Source organism: Myotis myotis, unplaced genomic scaffold, assembly GCF_014108235.1.
Source record: "Myotis myotis isolate mMyoMyo1 unplaced genomic scaffold, mMyoMyo1.p scaffold_m19_p_14, whole genome shotgun sequence".
Classification (NCBI taxonomy): domain Eukaryota; kingdom Metazoa; phylum Chordata; class Mammalia; order Chiroptera; family Vespertilionidae; genus Myotis; species Myotis myotis.
In genome coordinates, this window is record NW_023416318.1 from 215,573 (window position 1) to 238,947 (window position 23,375).

Sequence of the window (23,375 nt, forward strand, 5' to 3'; positions counted from 1 at the left end):
TCACGAGTAGGAGGGACAACTCAGCCTCTGTCCCTCCCTGGTAATGCTGAGGGTTAGCCCCACTCCTCCACAGCCTGGACAGAGCAGTTCGGGCCTTATCACTCTGGTCCGAGGGTGGGGCAGGGCCCTAGCTGTCCACAGCGTGGGTGTTTGTGGAAACACTAAGGTAAACACCTACTTAGGAACTGGGGACTGTGTCCAGCAACCCCCTCTCTTCACACTGCTAGTGATGCAGAAACAGGATGAGATGGTGACAAAAGATATTTTAAATTATTTATATGCAGCCCCTTAGCAAAGGCATTCAGCAATGCTCTCTTCTCACCACGGCACCTATATACTCCCTCCCTCATATCTCTGTCATATTTATACAAACTGGTTCCGTAAGATTTTTAAATGTCTATTTCTTTAATTTTTAAAAATACACACAGGAGAAGCCATGTGTTTGATATAGAAATACACACATTGACAAAGTATTTCTTACAGTTCCCAAAACTCTATCAGTCTGAAATTTATAAATTAAATATATCAGAACTTTTTAAAATGAAATCCCTGAAACTACTAGATATGCAAATGCTAGATTTTCTCCAAAATCAAATGAACAGAGAATATGAATATGGTTTGTGTTAAATAAGGTTTATTTTTAGCTTTATTGCCTATTGTCTATAATATGCAACTTTATTGTGCCTTTGCAAACAGGATACATTGCTTAAAAAACTGATCAAAATTTTCCATACATATAGCTCTATATAATAGATTACAGTGCAACACTATTCTTGTTACATAATTATAGAAATACTATAGAACCCAAGAGCACAGGGTAAGCAAAAGAAATACAATCCTGAGCCATCTGAACAAGATGATTTGATGAGTCCTTTTAGTGTAAGTTAGAGAACACAGAGGGGAACATGCACACTGCAGTCATGAGCAAAATACATTAAATACCTGCTCCTTGCTAGACACAGGTGGGGGTCATGGTGAATTTCAGAGACATGCACACTCACTCACACTCACATTTTTTTTCTCCTGCTTCCCTCCCATCCCCAATACATTCACTCCCACCCCTTCCCAAAAGAAAAGATCAGGCACTAAATCCTAGCGAACCCCACATCTGCCTCGTTGGAGAATGTTACGTGACTGCTAAAACAAGAATAGGTCCTCACCCATATCATGAAACAAAGCATGTGCTATTGAGTCAACTCCAGCTGCTTTTGCCTCTTTGGAAGTAAATGAAGCATATGCTCACTACGGTTAAAACTGTGTGGAGGGAAATGTCCTGAAAACAGAACTGCGTTTTCTCTCCGTGTGTGTAGTCAACAGTGGAAAACTCGCCTACAACTTAGCTGCCTCATCTGCTATTAAAATACATTTGTCATTCTATTTTTGGTATCTACTCCATTACAGTTCAATAAACAGTCCATGAAGTTTGTACCTGCTTATGGCGAACACTATTGTACCACATAAAACGCCCGCAGCTGGCCAGGCTATGAAGTACCGAGGTGCGTATCCTTGCCATCACTCCCTCACGACCGCAGCATCCTAGTGTTACCAAAGAGAATGTATGTAGTTAAGTAATGAGAGATATTTGGTTTGTGTCTTTACCTTACACATCCTAGTGATGAATTTAACCAAGTCATGCCTCCACGTCTTCCCTGAAAATAACCTGAGTCTTCTGACTAAGAAAGCTGACCAGCTTGGCTGGCAGTCCACTCGGTCAGAGGTTGGGCTGGAAAACCAGAGGGCTAACGCCTACCAGCAGCTTGCCGTGTGCGGGTAACCAAGAGTTCTTGGTTTCTGTCGTCTCTCCCATCCCAAAGCGGAAGTCACTGAGGTGGGAATAACTCACAGCATGAAGAATACTGAGCGCCAACGGCATAACCTGTGGGGCTCTCTGGAGACAAAGAAGGATCCTCGTTCCCCACAAACCTGGTGTGGGTCTTAGTGTCTCTGTGTACAAAGCTGCTTCAGAAAAATCAAAACAAAAGGCTGACTTCATAATGTTCTCATTTTCAATTAAATGCTCATGCACTCATAAAAGACTCACACATCCTATGAATGTGAGGTGGCTCTTTTCTCAAAATTTTAAAATCAAGAGGCACCAATACCCGTTCATTTATGTATTAGAAGTCTCACATTATCACCATTAAAACAACAGAAATGGCATCTGTGATGATCACACCACCGAGAAAGAAGACTGAAAGACAACTTCAGCCGCTGTGCTTCAGACTGGGAAGCACAGATGCTCTGGCTGAAGCAGACTCTAAGGACCTAGTAAGGTTTTATTGGTTTAGTATAGTCCATGACTGATAAATGGAAATGGCTCCTATAGGAATTTAAACAACCACTCTGAATTGGTTTTCAATGTACATTATTTTAAAGAGTCTGACTGTAAGAAACCTTGGTTTTATCGTGACCTTTTGCAAGTGGAAGGCAGAGTGTGGCGAAGGGCGTCCTCCAGCACCGCTGACCTCCGCAGCCCCGGTGACATGGTGCTGCCAGCTCTGGTGAAGGTGTTACTGGAGTAGGAAGGACAGCATACTGTATTTCAGTATCTTTGGTTAAGATTTGGCCTCTTCAAGGCCACCTCTCCTTCACATTTAATCACTAGTAAATTTTAAGTCCATGCATTTAGTTAAGGATCACAAAACATAATTTTCATGTTAAATAATCAGATCAAGAGTTTCAAATTATTGGCCCTAACCCTGTCCAGTAGGACTACAAGGACCTTGCACGGAAACTGTCAACAGGATTCCCAACACCGGGAGAGGGACAAAGCAGAGCTCTGGCTTTTGTCCCCGAAAGTGGCCTGAGACAACTGAGTCCCTGGCTGCCAAAAATATTTACCACCAGGCTCTAGTCTTAGAGCAATGTGTCTGTACTGTTCAAACCTTGTGTGAAGCCTAAATGCCGTGTAGGTGTCTGAGATGGTAGATGAGAATAAAGCTAAATCTGGCCTAGAAAAGCTAAAAAAAGACACTCTGGGTTTTAAGTCAAAAGAAAAAATAAACCAGTTTTACGTCCTCAACCAGAGTACTGCCTTGAATTTTCTACCTTCTTTTGGAGTCCAAGGAGCTTCTCCCCACTTTCCTCCTTCACTGCGCTAGTGGAGAGAAGGGAACTTTAGGGAGGGTTGTAACAGGAAAGCAGAAACACCGCGCAAGAGTTGCTGTGGGGATAAGTTTCGGGTCGAACAAAGCAAGCACTTGAGCAGGCTAAGCACGATTCCTGGCTCACCTACACAGCTCACAGTGGTCCTCCACCTACGCCTGGCCACACACGCCAGTCAGGCAGGGCTCTCTGTAATACCCCCCGACTTTATAAACAAAACCCAACTCTCCAAGGTACACACTTCAGGACAAACCAGCCAGGCTGGTGTATTACTGCAAGTGCTGCCACCTTCCAATTAACTTAGCACCAAATCCATTCCCCCTCCCCCCCAACCTAAGTCAATCTGTAGTTTAAAAAGTGAAGTGTCATGGTTCTCTTTGCTTGTTTTCTTCTTTTTTCGTTTTCTCATGAAAGTTTTCCTATACTGATGTTCAGTTCCATGTCAGATGAAATAAAGTTGCAAAATATTTGGTGATATCCATATACCATTCTTCTTATAATGAAGTAACATAACAGGTTTGTCAGAATTATGTCCTCGGAAGTCTTTTCCATGTAGTTCATCATACAGAGAAAGACTCGTACACATGGCTATTTCTGGAAAGTGCATTAAATGAAGATACCACACAAGAGAAAAGGTCATTGTGTATCCATTAGAATAATATACAGGTTCACAGTCAATGAGATGATACACACTGCAGGAGAGGCATTGAACAGTATACTATTCAAATACAAAAACAGCAATAAACATATTCTGCACTACAGAAAATTCGCTAGATTCTAACTTTAAGGATTTAAAGTAATGACTCTGGTGGCTGCATTTTAGGACTGGAACATGCTTCTCCCCTTCCAGATGCACAATGTTTGATGCTGGTGCACATCTACACACACACAATACTGTGTCTGCATGGTATACAAATGCAATGGACAGCCAAGTCCTGAAGGCAAATTTCAGAGCACAGGGCTACTAAGACCAAGGGAGCAAATATCAACTTAACACTTCTAACTTCAGAATTTCATTTTATTGAACACACTTTTAAAACAAGCACCTCTTGGCAATAAAAGCATAGAAACAATAGTGCTCCTTCCGCTCTATTCTAGCGGAAGACTTCTCACATCAACCTGCTAAATTCATGATGGGATTTGAAAAACAGGCAGCCAGGCTACCAGCAGAACTCAAATGCAGGTCTGCTGACTTTTCAGTGAGAACAGGAGCAGAGAAAAAGTTCAAAAAGCAAACTTGAAATCTATCACAGCTTTCTTCCTTAAGCAAAAAAAAAAAAAAAAAAAAAAAAAAAAAGCAAATTAGTTTTATAGCCACAATTCAGTTTTCCAAACTTTTTCTGAAGAATTTTCATTTAATTATGTACACATAACAGGAAATAAAACTTCTTCACAAACATTCCCAAAGCTTACAATTATCAAGAAAATGACAAAAGTAAAAGCAGGAAAAATACTAATCACATGGTGGGGAGGTCAATTTCTGTTTCTGCTCTTAAAAAGTAAAAAAATCACCATATAATTAAGTACAAAAACCTGCATTGAATGACAACTGCTGGTGTAGTTACTTGATCGGAAATAAAGACCAAGAATATAATAAAGCCCTATGATAATATTCGTCTGGAACACTCCCTCGGTGTGTGTGCACTAAAATGTTGGCAAAGTTTTTGGAGCATTAGCTTATATAAACACGGGAGTCCTTGGGTAGCTGCATTAAATGGAACATTCTCTTCTGAAATGCACCCACAATTCAGTTTCACTTACAAACTGCAAATTAAAATTATTTCTTCAGAAAAATATCTGTTTGGCATCTCCTGGACTTTGTTCCATTGGACAATATGGACACTTTAATCTAAAGAGAAGTGGGGAAAAAACACTGAATGAGGGAACATGATCAGTACTGAGCATTCAACTTCACATAGTTATAACGTCTTTCTAACAATTACATACACAGAGACTGACAAACACACACAGACGTGTCTGTATTTTGAGGATGAGCTGTGCTTTCTCTTAATATAACAGCCAAGCTTTGGAGGGTCACAAATAAACTCCACCTAAGCCAGACCCTAAACTGAAAGGCTCTCCTTCAGTGGAAATCAGTAAAAACTGTTTTGTACACAAAGAAAAGACAACTGTTCTGCATAATGCTTTGGGAATTTTCAGAAGTAAATCCAATTTTTCTTCTCCAAGATTTAGGCTGCACCTATCTGTCTCGAAATGAGTTTCAAATCTATTGGTCACACAACCCACTCAAGTGCAGCAAATCTGATGCCAGCTGCTGAGCCTACAAAGTATGTAGCTACCAAGAGCAGCTGACATGCCCTGCAGTGGGGCACACAGCCAGCATGGCTGCATGGGCTGGGAAGGGCACAAATGCCTGTGGTGCATGCCAGAGTCTCCCCTTAAAGAAAGACTTCACCACAATGGGTCTGAAATAAACTCCAGTGAGCAATTTTCTAGCTGCCTACGCTAGAAATAAGCTTTTGAAATGTTTTTAATAAAAAGTTGGACTCATAATGTATAAAAAGCCTAAGTATATCTACCCTTTGAAGCAGCAATTTCAATTCTGTGAATTTATATACAGCGTATAGATAAGGTAATTCACTTTACAGTAACAAAAGTTAAATGCTCATCAATAAGGAATTGGTTTCATGATCATTATTTCCACATGGTAGATTAATCTGCAGTTTTAAAGGGAGAATGAGGACTCTTTCAATAGCATATTCTAGTATAAGATCTACAGGACACAGCACTGACAGAACAGTATATAGTATGCTACATGCTACCATTTGTGTAAAAGGGGGATGAGGAGTTGACATTGTATCACCTACCCAAAAGGCACTAAAGATCATGCTTATTAATCTGGTCACCAAATTCATCAACATATTAAAAAGACTGACAAAAAAATCAGATGCCACCCACTACGCCAAATGAGTACTGATTAAATCTATTTACTTTTAAATTCTAGCAGCATTTATTTACCCTCATTACTTCACTTCCCACTAAGTTACAAAAGAAAAAATTTCACTAACGTTTAAAAAGTCAGATACTTACTTGCTACCATTAAACATTTTATTCAGGGCATCTCTTGATATGATATGACCACAGACCAATTTCATGGGTGGGTTGCTATCTGTTGTTTGCTGACGAAGAATGGGACAGGCGAATATGGAGTGATACCAGCACTTTTTACCGAGGTCCACTTCAATCTGTTAAAGAAAAGTGAAAGGCTCATTACAGCTCAAACACCTTAACGTGAGTATGCACTGTGCAGCCAAGAACACTGCTAACACCTACCCCTCTGATCCTGCCTCTCACAACACTCTTCTAACTCGAGAGGGACAGTCTTAAGGATTCTAGCATTATTCATAATTCTATATTAACCTTCAAAATTACCTTTTTATCACAGAATTTTTATGAGTTTATTTGAGCCAAATTGATGACAACGGCAGGGAAGCAAAATCTCAACGGACTGAGAAAATGCTTCCATCTTAAATTATATAAAACACTACTTTTAAGCTAAATTCTGATGTCTGAGAGTTAAGAGTTAAAGGCAAATCAATGTTCTAGAAGTTAAACACTCTTGGAAATTCATTAGATGCACCTAACAGTAAAACCCATCAGAAATCCTGACTGTTTTGCAGCACACTTAGCTAGATGATAAAATTCAGTGTATTCACTCCTTTAAAAGCAAATTAAATATGGTTTGCTTCCATGTGAGTTTCAGGTCCAAGTCTTCCCCGTTTTGTGCAGAATGGCCGAGAGAAACCACCTGCAACAAGGGCTTGCAGCTGAAGTTCAGCAGGACTTTTCACAATCACAGCCCCAGGATTGCTCTCTGAGTGAACAAAACAAACGAAAGCTACGAAGTTACCTAACAGGGGTTGATATTTGGCAGGGGCTCCACAAACGGTTACTCTGTTTTCTTCCTTCTCAATCGACAATGGCTATCAATATAAAAGTCTATTACCCGGACTCTTTCAAAAAAGTTGACAAAGTATAACAGAAGAATCCTGAGAAAAAATGGCCAGACCATCACTTCCAAGTGCTGTATTACCCTGACACACAGGCCTTAGGTGAATTCAGACTTTGGCAGGCTCTTTCCTAGCGCACAAGCATCAGAGGGGCTTACAGGTAACTTGGGAAACTCCCAGCATCCTGCGGGCACTTGCCTCAGCAAAGCAAGCGAAGGCTCAATTCTCTCCACTTGCTCCAATGTGCAGCAGTCAAACAGAGGTGCTGCTGGTGCCCTGACCACATGCAGGGCTGGGAATGCACCTGTGTTTCAAATCAAACCAGATCTCCGAGGAGAAGCTGGGCAACCAACCAACAGTTACCAGCTGGAAGAGCAGGGTAACTGCAGATAAACCTGTGCACAGGTGGCAGAAAAGAGACAAAAGCCAAAAGCACGTTTTTGCCCTTCAGGGTCTTGACAGAACCATGCAGGGATATTTCCAAAGTTGTAGTATCTGTCAGAGGCCGGTGGAAATACCACTACAGTGACCTCTGTCACTCCCTATAGGCAAAACGTGAGTACCTACTACATGTCCCATGTTATTCTAAGTATATCTATGTTGTCTCTAGCCTTTAATAGTCCCATAGTCCCAAAAGAGAAGGACAGTCCCCATTTCAGAAATGGAAAAACTACGTGAGGAAGGTGGAAAGCTGGCAAGGGACTAAAATTGAGGCTTAAAACCACAGCCTGCTCCAGGCATCAGAGGACACACGGCACTGAAGGGCCACTGAGGACTGCAGAGGTCACAAGGACGACCTTTAATCTAATAGCTATGTACTTATTTTGAATGGTATTAGACCAATATAACCAGCTCAAACCCATGATTTCATCAATATCAATGCTTAAGATAAAACTAAATCCAATCAAAATGACTCACTGCGCTTATATTTAAAAGAAAACTGTAGCACCACTGGCTTGCCATGTGCAGAGCACTCTGCATGCTACAGTATATCCCGCCCTCCCCACTTCTGACGTCTCCTTCATTAGCTTTCTTTTCTAAAGAATCGTGTACTGATTTTAGAGAGGGGGAGGGAGAAGAGAGAAAACATTGATATGAGGGCATAACATCAATCCACTGCCTCCTGCATGACCCCCCCACCAGAGATCGAGCTGGAAACCCGGGTATGTGCCCTGACCGGGAACTGAAGGAGCGACCTTTAGGTGCATGGCACAACGCCCAACCAACTGAGCCACACTGGCCAGGGCCTTCATTAGCTTTCACTGCCAAAGTCAAAATTTTAAGAAAACTCCTCCAGTGCCTCCAAAACGTACTTGCTCCCATTTCTATTATTTAATCATGTCACCATATGCATAAAAGCATCCCTGTCAAATGGCTACAATAATGTTCCCCAGTTAAAAGGCAAGACTGGCATTCTAAACCTTTAACATTCACATTCTTCTAATGACAGGAAAAGTAAACAATCAAGAGAAAATGGAACTCACGGGCAATTCATCTTTCTGGTTCCAAACTCCAGTGCACTGCCTCTGCTCAATCACAGCTTTAATGTTAATTAAAGCTGGCAGCGCCACGCAACCTGCTGAGAAACTGGGAGACAGAAGAGGAAATGTCAATGCCAGGCCAGTGCCAGACAGCTTGGTCCATGAAACGTCAATTCCTCCAGACTCTGTGCAGAGGGCCCTGGCGTTTGGCAGGGCACAGAGCCTTCTGCTCTGCTAAATTAGTGTGTGTGCGCATGTACACACATAAATAGGTTTTAAATTGTACAGAACCACCCGATTTAATGGGCCCTACCTATCCGTCATTAATGACACTCCTAACATTAATGACATTCTAAGACATTTTCTTTTTTTTTTTGTGCCAAGCTAGTAGGTATTTATTTTTATTTTTTATTTTTTTTTTTTTTTATTGCTTAAAGTATTACAAAGGGTATTACATATGTGTCCATTTTATCCCCCCGCCCTAGACAGTCCCCTAGCCTCCCCTATCCCCCAATGTCTTATGTCCACTGGTTATGCTTATATGCATGCATACAAGTCCTTTAGTTGATCTCTTACCCCCCTACCTCCTGCCCCGCAACCCTCCCCGGCCTTCCTGCTGCAGTTTGACAATCTGTTTGAGGCAGCTCTGCCTCTGTATCTATTATTGTTCAAAAGTTTATAATGGTCTCTATTATCCATGAATGAGTGAGATCATGTGGTATTTTTCCTTCATTGACTGGCTTATTTCACTTAGCATAATGCTCTCCAGTTCCATCCATGACGTTGCAAATGGTAAGAGTTCCTTCCTTTTTAGAGCAGCATAGTATTCCATCGTGTAGATGTACCACAGTTTTCTAATCCATTCATCTACTGATGGGCACTTAGGCTGTTTCCAGATCTTAGCTATGGTGAATTGTGCTGCTATGAACATAGGGGTGCATATATCCTTTCTGATTGTTTCTGGTTTCTTGGGATATATTCCTAGGAGTGGGATCGCAGGGTCAAATGGGAGTTCCATTTTCAGTTTTTTAAGGAAACTCCATAGTGCTAAGACATTTTCTTACACTGTTCCTCCTAGACCCAGATCACCCCCGTTTAGGGCACAAGTGTTGGCAGTCAGTTCTCAGCTGGCCCTCTTCAGGACTCCCCTAAGCTGACGAAAGCCACCTGACGAGGGTCATATTTAATGAATGCTCCGCATGGACACAATGCTCCAACTCCACAGGCCCACCAGAGCTCCAGAGCTCTTCAAGGATGGCTGAGGCCTTTGGTCAGCCTGCACCACATACATCCCAACTTTCCCTCTGCCTAATCATGCTGCTTTCACCCCCCAACAGGGGCTGACCCCAATAAACTTCTTCATGTCAATCTCTACCCACTGCAGAGTCTGTTCCCCAGACAACCTGACCTGTAGCATGGCCATGCATTAGAGTTAATTGCACAAGTGTCTCCTACACTCAGATGGTACACCCTATGGAGCGCAGATTGTGCCTTATTTATCTCTGTGTCCCACACATTACCTGGCACATAACAGGATTAAAAACACTTGAGGAGGCCGGCTGGTGTGGCTCAGTGGTTGAGCGCCAACCTATGAACCAGGAAGTCATGGTTCAATTCCCAGTCAGCACATGCCCAGGTTTCAGGCTCAATCTCCAGTATGAGTCATGTAGGAGACAGCTGATCAATGATTCTCTCACATCATTGATGTTCCTATCTCTCTCTCCCTCTCCCTTCCTCTCTGAAATCAATAAAAATCACTTGAGGAATTAAATGAAAAGAAGAGCTAAAAAAGTTATTTTCTTAAAATAGGTTCTTGCCAAAACCGGTTTGGCTCAGTGGATAGAGCGTCGGCTTGGGGACTGAAAGGTCCCAGGTTCGATTCCGGTCAAGGGCATGTACCTGGGTTTCGGGCACATCCCCCAGTGGGAGATGTGCAGGAGGCAGCTGATCGATGTTCCTCTCTCATCGATGTTTCTAACTCTCTATCTCTCTCCCTTCCTCTCTGTGAAAAATCAATAAAATATATTTAAAAAAAAAATAGGTTCTTAAGCTTTTTGGTTTCAGATCCTCTTTACATGCTTAAATATAAAGGATATGAAAGAGCATTTTTTTGTGGATTATATCTATCATCACTTAGAATATCAGAAATTAAAATCAAGAAAAAAATTTTTTTTTTAATATATGTTATTGATTTTTCTTACAGAGAGGAAGGGAGAGGGACAGAGAGCCAGAAACATCGATGAGAGAGAAACATCGATCAGCTGCCTCCTGCACACCCCCGACTGGGGATGCGCCCGCAACCCAGGCACATGCCCTTGACCGGAACCGAACCTGGGACCCTTGAGTCCGCAGGCCGACGCTCTATCCACTGAGCCAAACCGGTCAGGGCAAAAATTTTAAAATATTAATTCATTTAAAAGTAAAAAACTTATTATGCTATAAATAACATCTTTACCCCAACCCCCCATTTCCAAGCTAAAAGTCCGTCTGTGAGAAGAGCGGCATTGCTGTACACTTTTACAAACCTCTTTACTGACTGGTTTAACAGAAGGCAACTGAATTCTTAACTCTTCCTCTGCACGCAATCTGTGGCAAAGGGTTCTTCTGGTTGAAATAAATGATCAAGCCTCAACAGACATGTAGTAATTTAATTGGCTTTTCAGATCAGTGTGGATATTCTTCTTTAATGCCACACAAAACTCAACAAGCAGTAGTTTCTTAATGGTCAGCTGTACCGTCAAATCTGAATCCTTACCAATGAATTTTTTATACTGAGCTACATTCAAATCCAATGGTATGTCTTGTACTCAGAGTGATTCGTTTACTCAATGTATGACTTTGTAAACTCATACTGAATTAAGATCTTCAAAGTATTAATTCATCTAATTACATAATATTAAAAAAAACCAACTTTATTAATATCACCACAAATCTCATCAGAAACATCCTTAAGTACCAGAAAGCTGTCAAGCTCAGTATAACACAAGTTTTCAAAAATTTATATTTTAGCTCAAAATCGTGAATTTTATCATTATGGCAAAGATGCTGTCAGCTGCTTCCTCTGATGCTTCACGCTCCTTTGCTCACTCTGTAGTTTGCTGTCTAGTGAGTCTTTTAAGCAAAAACTGTCCCATGAAAAACAAACCACACACAGAAAGATGCTTTTTCTGGGGAGTCGCCACACCTGGCACGAAGCTGAGTGCTTTATGTGAACCTCTTATTCTGTCATCCAGAATATTAAAGATGTGTACTCAAAGGTCAAGATTTAATAAAACTAATCATTTTTAACGTTTTATCGAGAACATTCTTACGTAAAAGTAGCATTTCAATTGCAAGTGTGTGGAGTGAGGAATACGGTGGGTCCTGAGGCCACTGCTCTGACCTGTGCTCAGGCTCCAGCAATTTCACTCACCATGTTCCTGCACCATCAGGAAAAATGTCAGCCCGTGCAAAGGGCTCTCAGACCCCCAGAGGTCCACGACTGCACCGAGAACTGCTGCCCTAACACTGTCACTGTCAATTGTGACAATCTCTTGAAATACCAACTACACTCTTTTTCAGAAAGACAGACAATCTCTCAGCTTTAAACATCAAGAACTAGGCAACTAATTAAGAACAACTAAAAAACGTGATGCACATTTTAGTAATAGGACCAATTTCCGTACCTGACACTGAGAGGGGACTCCACGGAGAGCCCCAGGAGGGCACAGGCATCCCGCGTAAAGATGTCACAGATGTCAGCCCACTGATTCGCATCAAGCAGGTGGACATATGGTGAGTTCTCAATCCCTTGTCTCAGGTACACGAGGCTGCCCATCAAAACCTGAATGTCTAAACAAAAAGCAGCAGCTATTTAGAGGTGAATGATTACATCTGAAATAGAGCTGGCTTACAGGTAATAGGCTGAGAAAGGCAAGAATACCCCCAACTGACACAGCCTAAAATCCTTCATTCACAATGTCTTTTAAAATTCTTTTCTTTAAGCTGGGTTTCTCCCTTCACCTTAAAGAAACAGCAGAAATAGAGAAAGGGAGAAAAAAAGAAAGCACTAAATGTTGAACTTGCAGTTATTTTACTATTATAATTAGCACAGTATAATTACCATTATCTTGAGGAGTGATAACTATGCTATAAAAGGAGCCATTACGAATATTTGACTATCCAGTTCTCCAACACTGACACTTGGGGTTAACTGCTGCCACCTGCTGCACCCTGAAACACTTTGTTGTGGCACTAACAGTAGCATGGGGGGTGCAAGAGCATACTTCAACTCTTTCTCATGTCTCCTTTCAGTTTACTAAGAAATCACCAAAAATGCAAGGTTTATGACTTTTCATTTATGAGTCTTCAATATTTTATTTTTGTACTAGAGCCCATCACAGCTTTGTCTATAAGTGATTATCACCTATAACTGTTTTCATTTATTAGCAAATGTGTATTGATCTAGTTAAGAGAAGCTTCAATCCCAGTGGTGACTTTAGGCCTGTTGTAAACATTGATAATATGTGACTCCAGACTCACCTTTTTGATGATTTAGGGCAAATGGCTGAAAATTTTTAGCATATTGCAATGCCTCTCGCTGATTTGTAGTTCCACCCATTAACAAGCTAATAAAATACAGTCTATGTAGCTTAAATTCCAAGGAGCTGTTTTGGGCTATAAGCATTTCTCGATTTGATACCGCCCACCTAAAGAAAAAGCAAAAAAGATTTTAACAATAATTAAGAGCCTAGGAAAAGTGTTAAAAATTGTTTGAAACCTAGTAACATGGGAAAAAAAAGTGTTTGGTCTGCCATCTTGTGGAAGTTGCTGGTAACATCAATCCCTAGGCCCAGAGACTTGTTAAAAAAGAAAAAAAAAGTAAAATATAACAATTACGCCCTAACTGGTTTGGCTCAGTAGATAGAGCGTTGGCCTGCGGACTGAAAGGTCCTAGGTTCAATTCCAGTCAAGGGCATGTACCTTGGTTGCCGGCACATCCCCAGTAGGAGGTGTGCAGGAGGCAGCTGATTGATGTTTCTCTTTCATCGATGCTTCTAACTCTCTATCCCTCTCCCTTCCTCTCTGTAAAAAATCAATAAAATATATTTAAAAAAATATATATATATATGTATATAACAATTACAACAAAGAGGCTTTTCAACCACTGGGAAAAAAATGTTGTTAGGTGACAATTACATATTTAGTACAGTTTTACACTAAGGCAAGATCAACTCTGAAGAATGACATAATAGATTTGTAATCATGCAAGGCCATACTTTGAAGCAAGTGGCAGCTATGAGATTCACTATCCCATTGCCCAGATCAGTGATGGCGAACCTATGACAGGCGTGTCTGAGGTGACAGGCGAACTCATCTTTTTGGTTGATTTTTCCTTGTTAAATGGCATTTAAATATATAAGATAAATATCAAAAATATAAGTTTTTGTTTTACTATGGTTGCAAATATCAAAAAATTTCTATATGTGACACTGCACCAGAGTTAAGTTAGGGTTTTTCAAAATGCTGACACGCCGAGCTCAAAAGATTCGCCATCACTGGCCTAAATCCACGACTCTTTTCCTGTTAAACTGGCATGTTTATAAATGAATCACAAGATTTGGAAAGAGAAGCATCTATCTTTAAACTTTTGTTAGGAGCAAGATTTTGTGCTACTCACTTTGGAATTAAAAACAGAAACATCAGTATACTCTCAAGGTGCCTTCAGTCTAATCAGGCAGACAGAGCCACATAAACATCATATAGTATATTATATTGTGCCAAAACAATTTGTACAAACGTAGTGCTAACGAGAAAAAATTTTTTGAATGATCCAAGCTACAGTGACTCGGGCCTCTATCGTACAGTTGCAATAACCAATCTTGAGCTGGAACTACCAGTTCAGGTGAACACTAAAGCAAAGTATATCGGCCAGCAGTTAAATTCAATTTTGCAATCAAGTGATAATAGCACTACTTTGTTTCTTTGCACATAAGACGTACAAGCTGTTAGTATCATATTCTTCTTTAATCTGACCTTTAGTTGGACAAATATTCCCCACCTAACCCAATTCACTAAGGACCACTGGAATTTGAAGTGGGTATGAACATAACTGAGTATCTCTACAACTGTACAAATAAATGCTTCAAGTTATTCATAATGAATCAGCTGACAGAGATGAGACTTCACAGAGCTGCACTTTCACAGGATCCCACCCTTCCCAAAAAGGGCTGCTGGTGCACACACATACTCATCAATTTGCTGATCACCCACACCTTAGAGTCCAATCATGAAGCTTTTCTAACATGAACATCTAAGTATTTTTTAAAATATTAATTACCTGGACCTTGGAAATATTTACTTAAATTTAAGCAAGCCTTGGATCCTTGCCTGGCACTAAGATGAATGCAGTCAAGTTGCAACACCAAGCCTGATAAATCGTGCTCCCAACAAGATACTTCCAGCAGCTATCTCTGGTGAATGCCCAACACCAACCATCAGTACCAAAAGAACTGTGCTCCTGGCAGCTCTAGTCTGTCAGGCAATTCCTGACTTCAGATCCAAGAGTGCATTTAAATTAGGTCACTTACTTAAAGCTTATCCTACCCCTTCTCACTCACAAAAACATGAGTATGTTTTCCTATTAACAAGTGAGAGAGGTAGTAAGCTTTTCACTTGTTCTGTTTCTGATCTGAGGTATATGTGCAAAAGTTTCTAGAGTCAAATAAAAACTACAAATTTTAATAAATGATGAAAAACCAACAGAAAGAGGGCAAAATCCATACTGGGCTATTCACAAAAGAAGACAATAGCCTATTTTGTTTCCACAGGCAAATGTTCATGATATAATGTTAAAAGTGTGATACATAGAAAAAAGTAACTTCCAGTTACCAGAATTGTTTTTTTTTTTAATTAAATCTTTATTGTTCAGATTATTACATTTGTTCCTCTTTTTTCCCCCCATAACTCCCCTCCTCCCAGTTCCCGCCCCACCCTCCGCCCTCACTCCCCACCCACTGTCCTCATCCATAGGTGCACGATTTTTGTCCAGTCTCTTCCCGCATCTCCCACACCCCTTTCCCCCGCAAGAATAGTCAGTCCATTCCCTTTCTATGTCCCTGATTCTATTATAATCACCAGTTCATTCTGTTCATCAGATTATTTATTCACTTGATTCTTAGATTCACTTGTTGATAGATGCATATTTGTTGTTCATAATTTGTATCTTTACCTTTTTCTTCTTCTTCCTCTTCTTTTTTTTTTTTTTAAATATATTTTATTGATTCTTTACAGAGAGGAAGGGAGAGGGATAGAGAGTTAGAAACATCGATGAGAGAGAAACATCGATCAGCTGCCTCCTGCACATCTCCTACTGGAGATGTGCCCGCAACCCAGGTACATGCCCTTGACCGGAATCGAACCTGGGACCTTTCAGTCCGCAAGCCGACGCTCTATCCACTGAGCCAAACCGGTTTCGGCTCTTCTTCCTCTTCTTAAAGGATACCTTTCAGCATTTCATATAATCCTGGTTTGGTGGTGATGAACTCCTTTAGCTTTTCCTTATCTGTGAAGCTCTTTATCTGACCTTCAATTCTGAATGATAGCTTTGCTGGATAAAGTAGTCTTGGTTGTAGGTTCTTGGTATTCATCACTTTGAATATTTATTGCCACTCCCTTTTGGCCTGCAAAGTATCTGTTGAGAAATCAGCTGACAGTCGTATTTGTATTCCCTTGTAGGTAACTGAGTTTCTTTCTCTTGCTGCTTTTAAGATTCTCTCTTTGTCTTTTGCTCTTGGCATTTTAATTATGATGTGTCTTGGTGTGGTCCTCTTTGGATTCCTTTTGTTTGGGGTTCTCCGCGCTTCCTGGACCTGTAAGTCCATTTCTTTCACCAGGTAGGGGAAGTTTTCTGTCATTATTTCTTCAAATAGGTTTTCAATATCTTGCTCTCTCTCATCTTCTGGCACCCCTATAATTCTGATGTTGGTACGCTTGAAGCTGTCCCAGAGGCTCCTTACACTATCCTCGCATTTTTGGATTCTTTTTTCATTCCGCCCCTCCGGTTGGGTGTTTTTTGCTTCCTCGCATTTCAAATCATTGACTTGATTCTTGCGTTCCTCTGGTCTGCTGTCGGGAGTCTGTATAATATTCGTTATTTCAGTCCGTGTATGCTTAATTTCTAGTTGGTTCCCCATCATAACATCGAGGGTCTCATTAGTTTTCTTGTAGATCTCATTAAGTTTATCGGCGGCTTCTAAACAGTTCTTGAGAGACCTTAAAAGTGTGGTTCTGAACTCTATATCTTCCATTGACAATTTTGTCCTGTTTCTTTGTCTCCGCATTTTGTTATGCTTTCTTGGTGCACCCCCTAGTGGTCTTTGTGCGCAGTCTTGTAGTTAAGCCTTGATTGTTGTAGCTTATACCAGGGAGGGTTTGACCTCCAGGCCAAGTGGCTGTGAGAATCAGCTGTGTCTGCAGTGAGAGAACTTCTGTCCTCTAGGGAGGTGCTAATCTAGCCTTTGCCTGAGGCTATCCGGCAAATGCCTCTGTGCAGGGCTTGGGCGGGGCGGGTCGCACAGGATCAACAGGGTAGGCCGGAGAGAGCAGTTATGGCGGCTCTCAGTCCTGTCCCCAGAGGCTCTGCCTCTCTGAGTCCCAGCAACCGCTGCAAACCTCGGAGAGAAAGCTGCACTCGCTCTGACTGAAGCCAGACAGTCCCGCTTCTCCCGTTTGAGTCTGGGTCCCTAAAGACTTGCCCGTATCTGGAGCTCAGAGTCTGCAACTCCCTCCCGATTGAAAACGCCAACCGCGCCCTCTGCCGCCAGCCCACTCCGCGCACTCCGCACCTCAGAATTTGACTTCAGCACTGCGCCTCCTCTGAGTGTCCGTATGCATTTCTCTTTCCTCCTAGTTGTAGGACTTCCACTCAGCCAGCGTTCCTGTGGTTCTGGGTGATGTCCGTTCAGTCTTTTAGTTTCACTTTTGAAGTAGTTGTTCAAGGCAGCAAACTCCGGCGTTAACCTATGCCGCCATCTTGGTTCTCCCAGTTACCAGAACTGTTAACATGAATGACTCCGGAAAAGTTGGATTTCACGCATTATTTATCAGCCACACAGCATTGGCTATGACGCATCAGAACAGGACATCAACTATTAGAGCAGCACCAAGGGGCTGAAACAACCAACCTTGTGGACACACCAATGAGCAGCAGCTAACAGTACTCCAGGTGACAATGATTTTTGAAATAGTCCATGTTGTCCTATGACTTCTAAGTTTTCTACTGTAAACATATATTACTTTTATACATAAAAAGGTAACACATTTTTAAATTAATGCAAAAGTAAAACAAAATTTCTTATCCTCTGAATATTACATTAAGCCTAAATCTCACAAGACAAGGATTTAAATTACTATTCTGAACATCTCTCTCCCTGGCAAACTGTCATTTTCTAACCTAAGGATACCCCCAAATATGTAAGCACACTTAAGCAATAAGGTAAAACCCTTGCCTGATAGGACCTCTGCCTCAAACCGCCAGCACTGTACCCAGGCAGCCACATATATATTTTCTTAACCCCCTAATTCCTCTCCCACAATTAGCTGTCCAGATAAGCATAGGTTTTGAAGTCACTGTGTTGCCTCTTATTAAGAAAGTTCATATATCTTTATCTCCTTTATGACCACTTTGTGACTCTACATCTTTTGTGTGTAAGTTCCTGGTTGTATTCCTTGACAATCATAACATCCACCTTAACTAATCTTTGAGATCTGGGTACAAATTTCACAGCAACATTCTGATACACAGTAGCAGCTTCCCCAGATAACTTTAGTGAATTCACGATGACTTCTGAGATGATGAAACTATCTTTTATTGGCAGTAAAGTTCTTCAATCTCCTTGCAATTACTATTTGCTTTCAATGAGGCAACTAACTTCAACACTTTGGCCTGAATATTAGCCAAGCTGATGGAAGTTTTTTTTAAAACAGTTTTCAATCCAAAGCAGAAGTAAACGTTCCATCATTTAAACTGTAAGCTTTTTCATTCTCCGTGCAATTTTTTTTATTTCTTTTAAATATATTTTTTACTGATTTCAGAGAGGAAGAGAGATGGAGAGAAAGAAAGAAACATCAATGATGAGACAGAATCATTGATTGGCTGCTGCCTGCACTCCCCTCATTGGGAATCAAGCCCGCAACCCAGGCATATCCCCTTGACCAGAATCGAACCTGGGACCCTTCAGTCCACAGGCCGACGCTCTATCCACTGAGCCAAACCAGCCAGGGCTCTCCATGCTCTCCAATTTAAATTACAAGATGCTGAAGCAACTTTACCTTGATTTTTATGTTCATAGAACTTTTTCATGTACTTTGTACCATAATTTTATGTAAGGCCTAGGTCTTGGCATAGCTGCTGTCATTTTCAAACCTTTCTAATCACATTCAATTTCACTTCTAGCAATTCCCAGTCAGGGCACATGCCTGGGTTGTGGGATCAATCCCAAGTGGGAGGCGTGCAGGAGACAGCCAATCAATGATTCTGTCTCATCATTCATGTTTCTCTCTCTCTCTCTCTCTCTCTCCCTCTCCCTTCCTCTCTGAAGTAAAAAAAAAAAAAAAGAAAGAAAGAAAGAAAGGAGGAAATAGGCCCACTGAGAAGAGAATTAAGATAGAGAGGTGCTAGCCAAGAAAAACATACGAACATGTTCAGATAATCTGATTTAGCAATTCACATTACCATCAATAGTGATATGTCCAGGTGAATTAAAGCTAGTCCAGATAGAAGATTTGTTTCCTCTAATTGGAAGCCTTTCTCCCAACGTAAGTGCTAGTTAATTTTTTGCAAAAGTACAAACACAAATTGAAGAGTTGAGAATAGAGATGAAAAATTCAAGGCCCAGGCTCAATTGCCATATTGTCTACAATTTTCCTAATACAGTAAAACCTCAATATAATAGACTAATTCGGGTGAGGGGGGTGTCTGTCAAAGCTCAAAGTCTGTTAAACAATAAAGTGGGTTTTCTGAATGCATATGTTAAAAAAATTGACAAATTAGTGAGTTTGCCTGTTTTTACTTACACAGACTTATTTGAGTAATTAAAATTAAGTATGTATGAAAGGTTTAATTTCACAGAAGAGTTTTCTGTATGTATTACCGTAATTTTAAACTTATACTGAGCAGGTCTAGTAAATGCGTGCATTCACCGGTCACCTCGAGGAAACAAACGCACACAATGGGGCACGTGGGAACACCGGCTAGCCATTAAGACTGCTGCAGTCACACCAGATGACAACAGGACCAATTAGCAAGCGAGATGCGTGTGATCAAGTGCTAGTCATTCGCCAAACACTGTTTACGAGCGGTGACTCCTGGATTTAAATATGTAGACTATAATTACAGATATGCAATATTTATTTAAGTCAGTGAAATTACTACAATGTTTTTTTCCAACATATGGACTATTCGCTAAAATTTCTTAAAAACTAACGGTGAACTAATAACAACAACAAAACCTGTTAATTTAATTACAAGCAAATCTTGGTTAAAAGCATTTTAGAATTAACATGGTATTAATTTTCACATATGACATACTGACCGGAAATTCTGTCCATTAAATCTGGTCTGTTAAATTGAAGTCCGCAAAATTGAGGATTTACTGTAATCCCTCCACTCGCTGACTTAGATGTTCTTTATCTGAACCTCTCACATGGCTCATTCCACAGTCTATTTGGTAGAATAGTTTCTGGTCTCTTATGCTGGGGCTGTGTCTTGCTCATTCTGGCACTCCCCTACTTTGAATGGGGTATTCAGACAAGGAGCACAGGTTGGTAGAGTCAACTATGTGTGGACTTAAATCTGGCTCTGCTGTGTGAATTTAGGCAATCTGTTACTTAATTCTCTAAAAACCTGTTTCCTTATTATAAAATGGGACACTTCAAAGGGTTGTGGGCATTAAGGAGGGGACTAGTTCAAGCACTGTGCACAGAGACTGACACAAATAGGCGTTCAATAAAAAGCTACTTAGTGTGTGTTTACTGAATGGATGAAAAGTTACCATTCTTCAAAGTCATAATTTCATTAAGAAAATTGTATTTAAAATTATATTCAAAAGAATTACTTGGGCACTGCCATGTAACACTTAGTGCCACTTTGAATTTTTTAGAAGCAACTGGGTAGGAATATGACAATATACATGTATCCATTAATCCCCTTCAGAAATGTTTTATATTTTCTTAGCTAGCAATTCACACTGAATACTTAGGCATTTAATTCAAGGACCAGGAATAGGGGTAGAAGACAGTCACGGCCTTAATTAACTTGATAGCAACCAAATCTAAAACCTACAAAGCACATGAAACTACAAAACACAAGACTATAATCAACACTAAAAACTTAGCCCCGTGTCTACAAAGCAGAAGACATAAAACCAGAAAGAGAACGCCTAGTTAGAGGCATTAGGATATGGGTTGCTGTACTCTGGGATAATGGCATTTCCAGCAGAAACTTTTGATTTTTATTATATTTTAAATATATTTTATTGATTTTTTACAGAGAGGAAGGGAGAGGTAGAATTAGAAACATCGATAAGAGAGAAACATCGATCAGCTGCCTCTTGCACACCCTCCACTGGGGATGTGCGCGCAACCAAGGTACATGCCCTTGACCGGAATCGAACCTGGGAACCTTGAGTCCACAGCCAGCGCTCTATCCACTAAGCCAAACCGGTTAGGGCAAAACTTTTGACTTTTAATTTTTAAAAACCAACTACCACTGTACCACAACCAGCAAACTAATAAGCATTCGGTTACATTACAACTTTCCTGTGTCTCTTAAAAAGACATTCTGCTCTCCAATCTCCAGTGCAGGCAAGGCGAGCACTGTCAGCTTTGGAACCAGGTTGTTTGGAGAAATACTGTGGACAAAAGGTGACATCTAGTCACAGCGCAAGGTCAAGTCATCTCTGGTCATTGCCCTGCATCCGGCAGACCTTCAGGGCCTCTTCAACAAAAAGACCCCAAACAATAACACTTACTTATCAGCCCAATTATCCCACAGAAACGTGGAGCGTTAATTATTCTACTTATCAGGCATCTGAAAAGACTTGGCACCTTGTTAGCTCCACTTTTAGAATTTCCATATTATTCCAAAAATAATTAAAACAAGATTTTACCTTCATAGTTAACGTTCTCCCCCAGGAAACTAACTGATAGGATTAGTCTGTTTATCTCACTCCTCTCACAATTTTGCCAATCTGCACTGATGTCTATTTCTGGTAATATTAAAATAAGAATGCCTCTTGCCAATTCCCACAGCACACTCCACTACAACCGTCATAGCATTTTTCAAGGCTCATGAATACTGGGAAATGGCTGACATTTATTTACTCCATAGGTGTGGACTTGGCTGAGCGTTATTGGTGACTGAATGACTGAATCAAGTGCTTAAAAATTCAGAGTGGCAAAAATGACAAAAATCAAAGTTCAGCCAAAAGTTAAGAACCATATAAGCTTTGCAATGGAGACTGAAATGGATAGCTAACATGTTATTTCCGAGATATTTTCAAATGATAATTTCTTATACAAGGGTTGAGCTCATTGTTGGAACTCCTAACATTTTACTCATCTCAGAACTGGTGTGAATCTTTGTCTTTCTTTCTTTTCTTTTTTTAAATATATTTTATTGATTTTTACAGAGAGGAAGGAAGAGGGATAGAGAGTTAGAAACATCGATGAGAGAGAAACATCGATTCAGCTGCCTCCTGCACACTCCCTGCTGGGAATGTGGCCGCAACCAAGGTACATGCCCTTGACTGGAATCGAACCTGGGACCCTTCAGTCTGCAGGCCGACACTCTACCCACTGAGCCAAACCAGTCAGGATTCTTTGTCTTTCTTAACATGGTATTTAAGAAACCATACACGAGAAACCAAGATGGCAGCATGTAGGTAAACACCGGAAATTGCTGCCTCACACAACCACTTCAAAAATACAACTAAAAGACAAAACAGACATCATCCAGAACCATAGAAAGGCTGGCTGAGTGGAAATTCTACAACTAGAAGGAAAGAGAAAAGCACACTGACTCGGAGGAGGTGTGGAAGTAAAAAAGTACAGAGCTGGGCCTCATCTGGGCACCTCCAAACTCCAAACAAAGAAGAGGAATCTGCAGATCTCTCTGTAGCTCCTGCTGGGTAGCCTCAGACAGAGGCTAAATTAGCACCTCCTTAGAGATCAAGAGCCAGTGTACCCAGTGGTCAGAGTGGGACCGTCCAGATTACAACTCCTCAGATCCATAAGGGACACACTCAAGGCGCAGACTCAGTGAGCACCAAAGCCCCACTGAAGCAAGTCTTGCCCCAGAAGGGTGTCTCCAACACAGAAGTTCTCCCACTGTAGACACAGCTGATTCTCACAGCCAATTGGCCTGGAGGTCAATTCCTCCCAGTGATACCAAACAACAATCAAGGCTTAACTACAAGACTGTGCACAAAGCCCACAAAGGGGTGCACCAAGAGTGTTCACCTCAGGTAATTGGGGAGGCTGAGCCACTGGGCCCAATAGGACACCTAGCACAGAAAACCACTCTATCAACACGGAAGCAGCCAAAATGCAGAGACAAAGAAACAGGTCACAAATGACAGAAATGGAGGAAAGCAAACTACTGGATATAGAGTTCAAAACCACAGTTATAAGGTTTTTCAAGAATTTTCTAGAAACTGCCGATAAATTTAGTGAGACCCTCGAGGTTATGAAAAAGGACCAACTAGAAATTAAGTATACACTGACTGAAATAAAAGATATTATATAGAGATCCAACAGCAGACTAGAGGATCACAAGAAT

The 23,375-nt window shown here is 40.9% G+C and overlaps 1 protein-coding gene across 5 annotated transcripts in view; it reads right to left on the bottom strand.

The window, feature by feature from the left end:
- Nucleotides 1-614: 614 nt before the first annotated feature.
- RMND5A (required for meiotic nuclear division 5 homolog A) overlaps nt 615-23,375 on the bottom strand; it is a 70,492-nt gene continuing 47,731 nt past the window's right edge. Inside the window, exons 5-10 of one of the 5 annotated variants that reach the window (XM_036333886.1) lie at nt 13,079-13,245; nt 12,223-12,388; nt 8,561-8,663; nt 6,157-6,311; nt 4,867-4,954; nt 615-3,699 (exon numbers count right to left, since the gene is read on the bottom strand). In XM_036333886.1, the coding sequence (XP_036189779.1) occupies nt 4,891-4,954; nt 6,157-6,311; nt 8,561-8,663; nt 12,223-12,388; nt 13,079-13,245 (655 nt within the window). In that variant the 3' untranslated portion in view covers nt 615-3,699; nt 4,867-4,890. Of the gene's footprint in view, nt 4,367-4,440; nt 4,955-6,156; nt 6,312-8,560; nt 8,664-12,222; nt 12,389-13,078; nt 13,246-23,375 lie in introns of those variants that run through there. The other 4 variants (XM_036333885.1, XM_036333884.1, XM_036333887.1 and 1 more) reach the window with 4 other exon arrangements.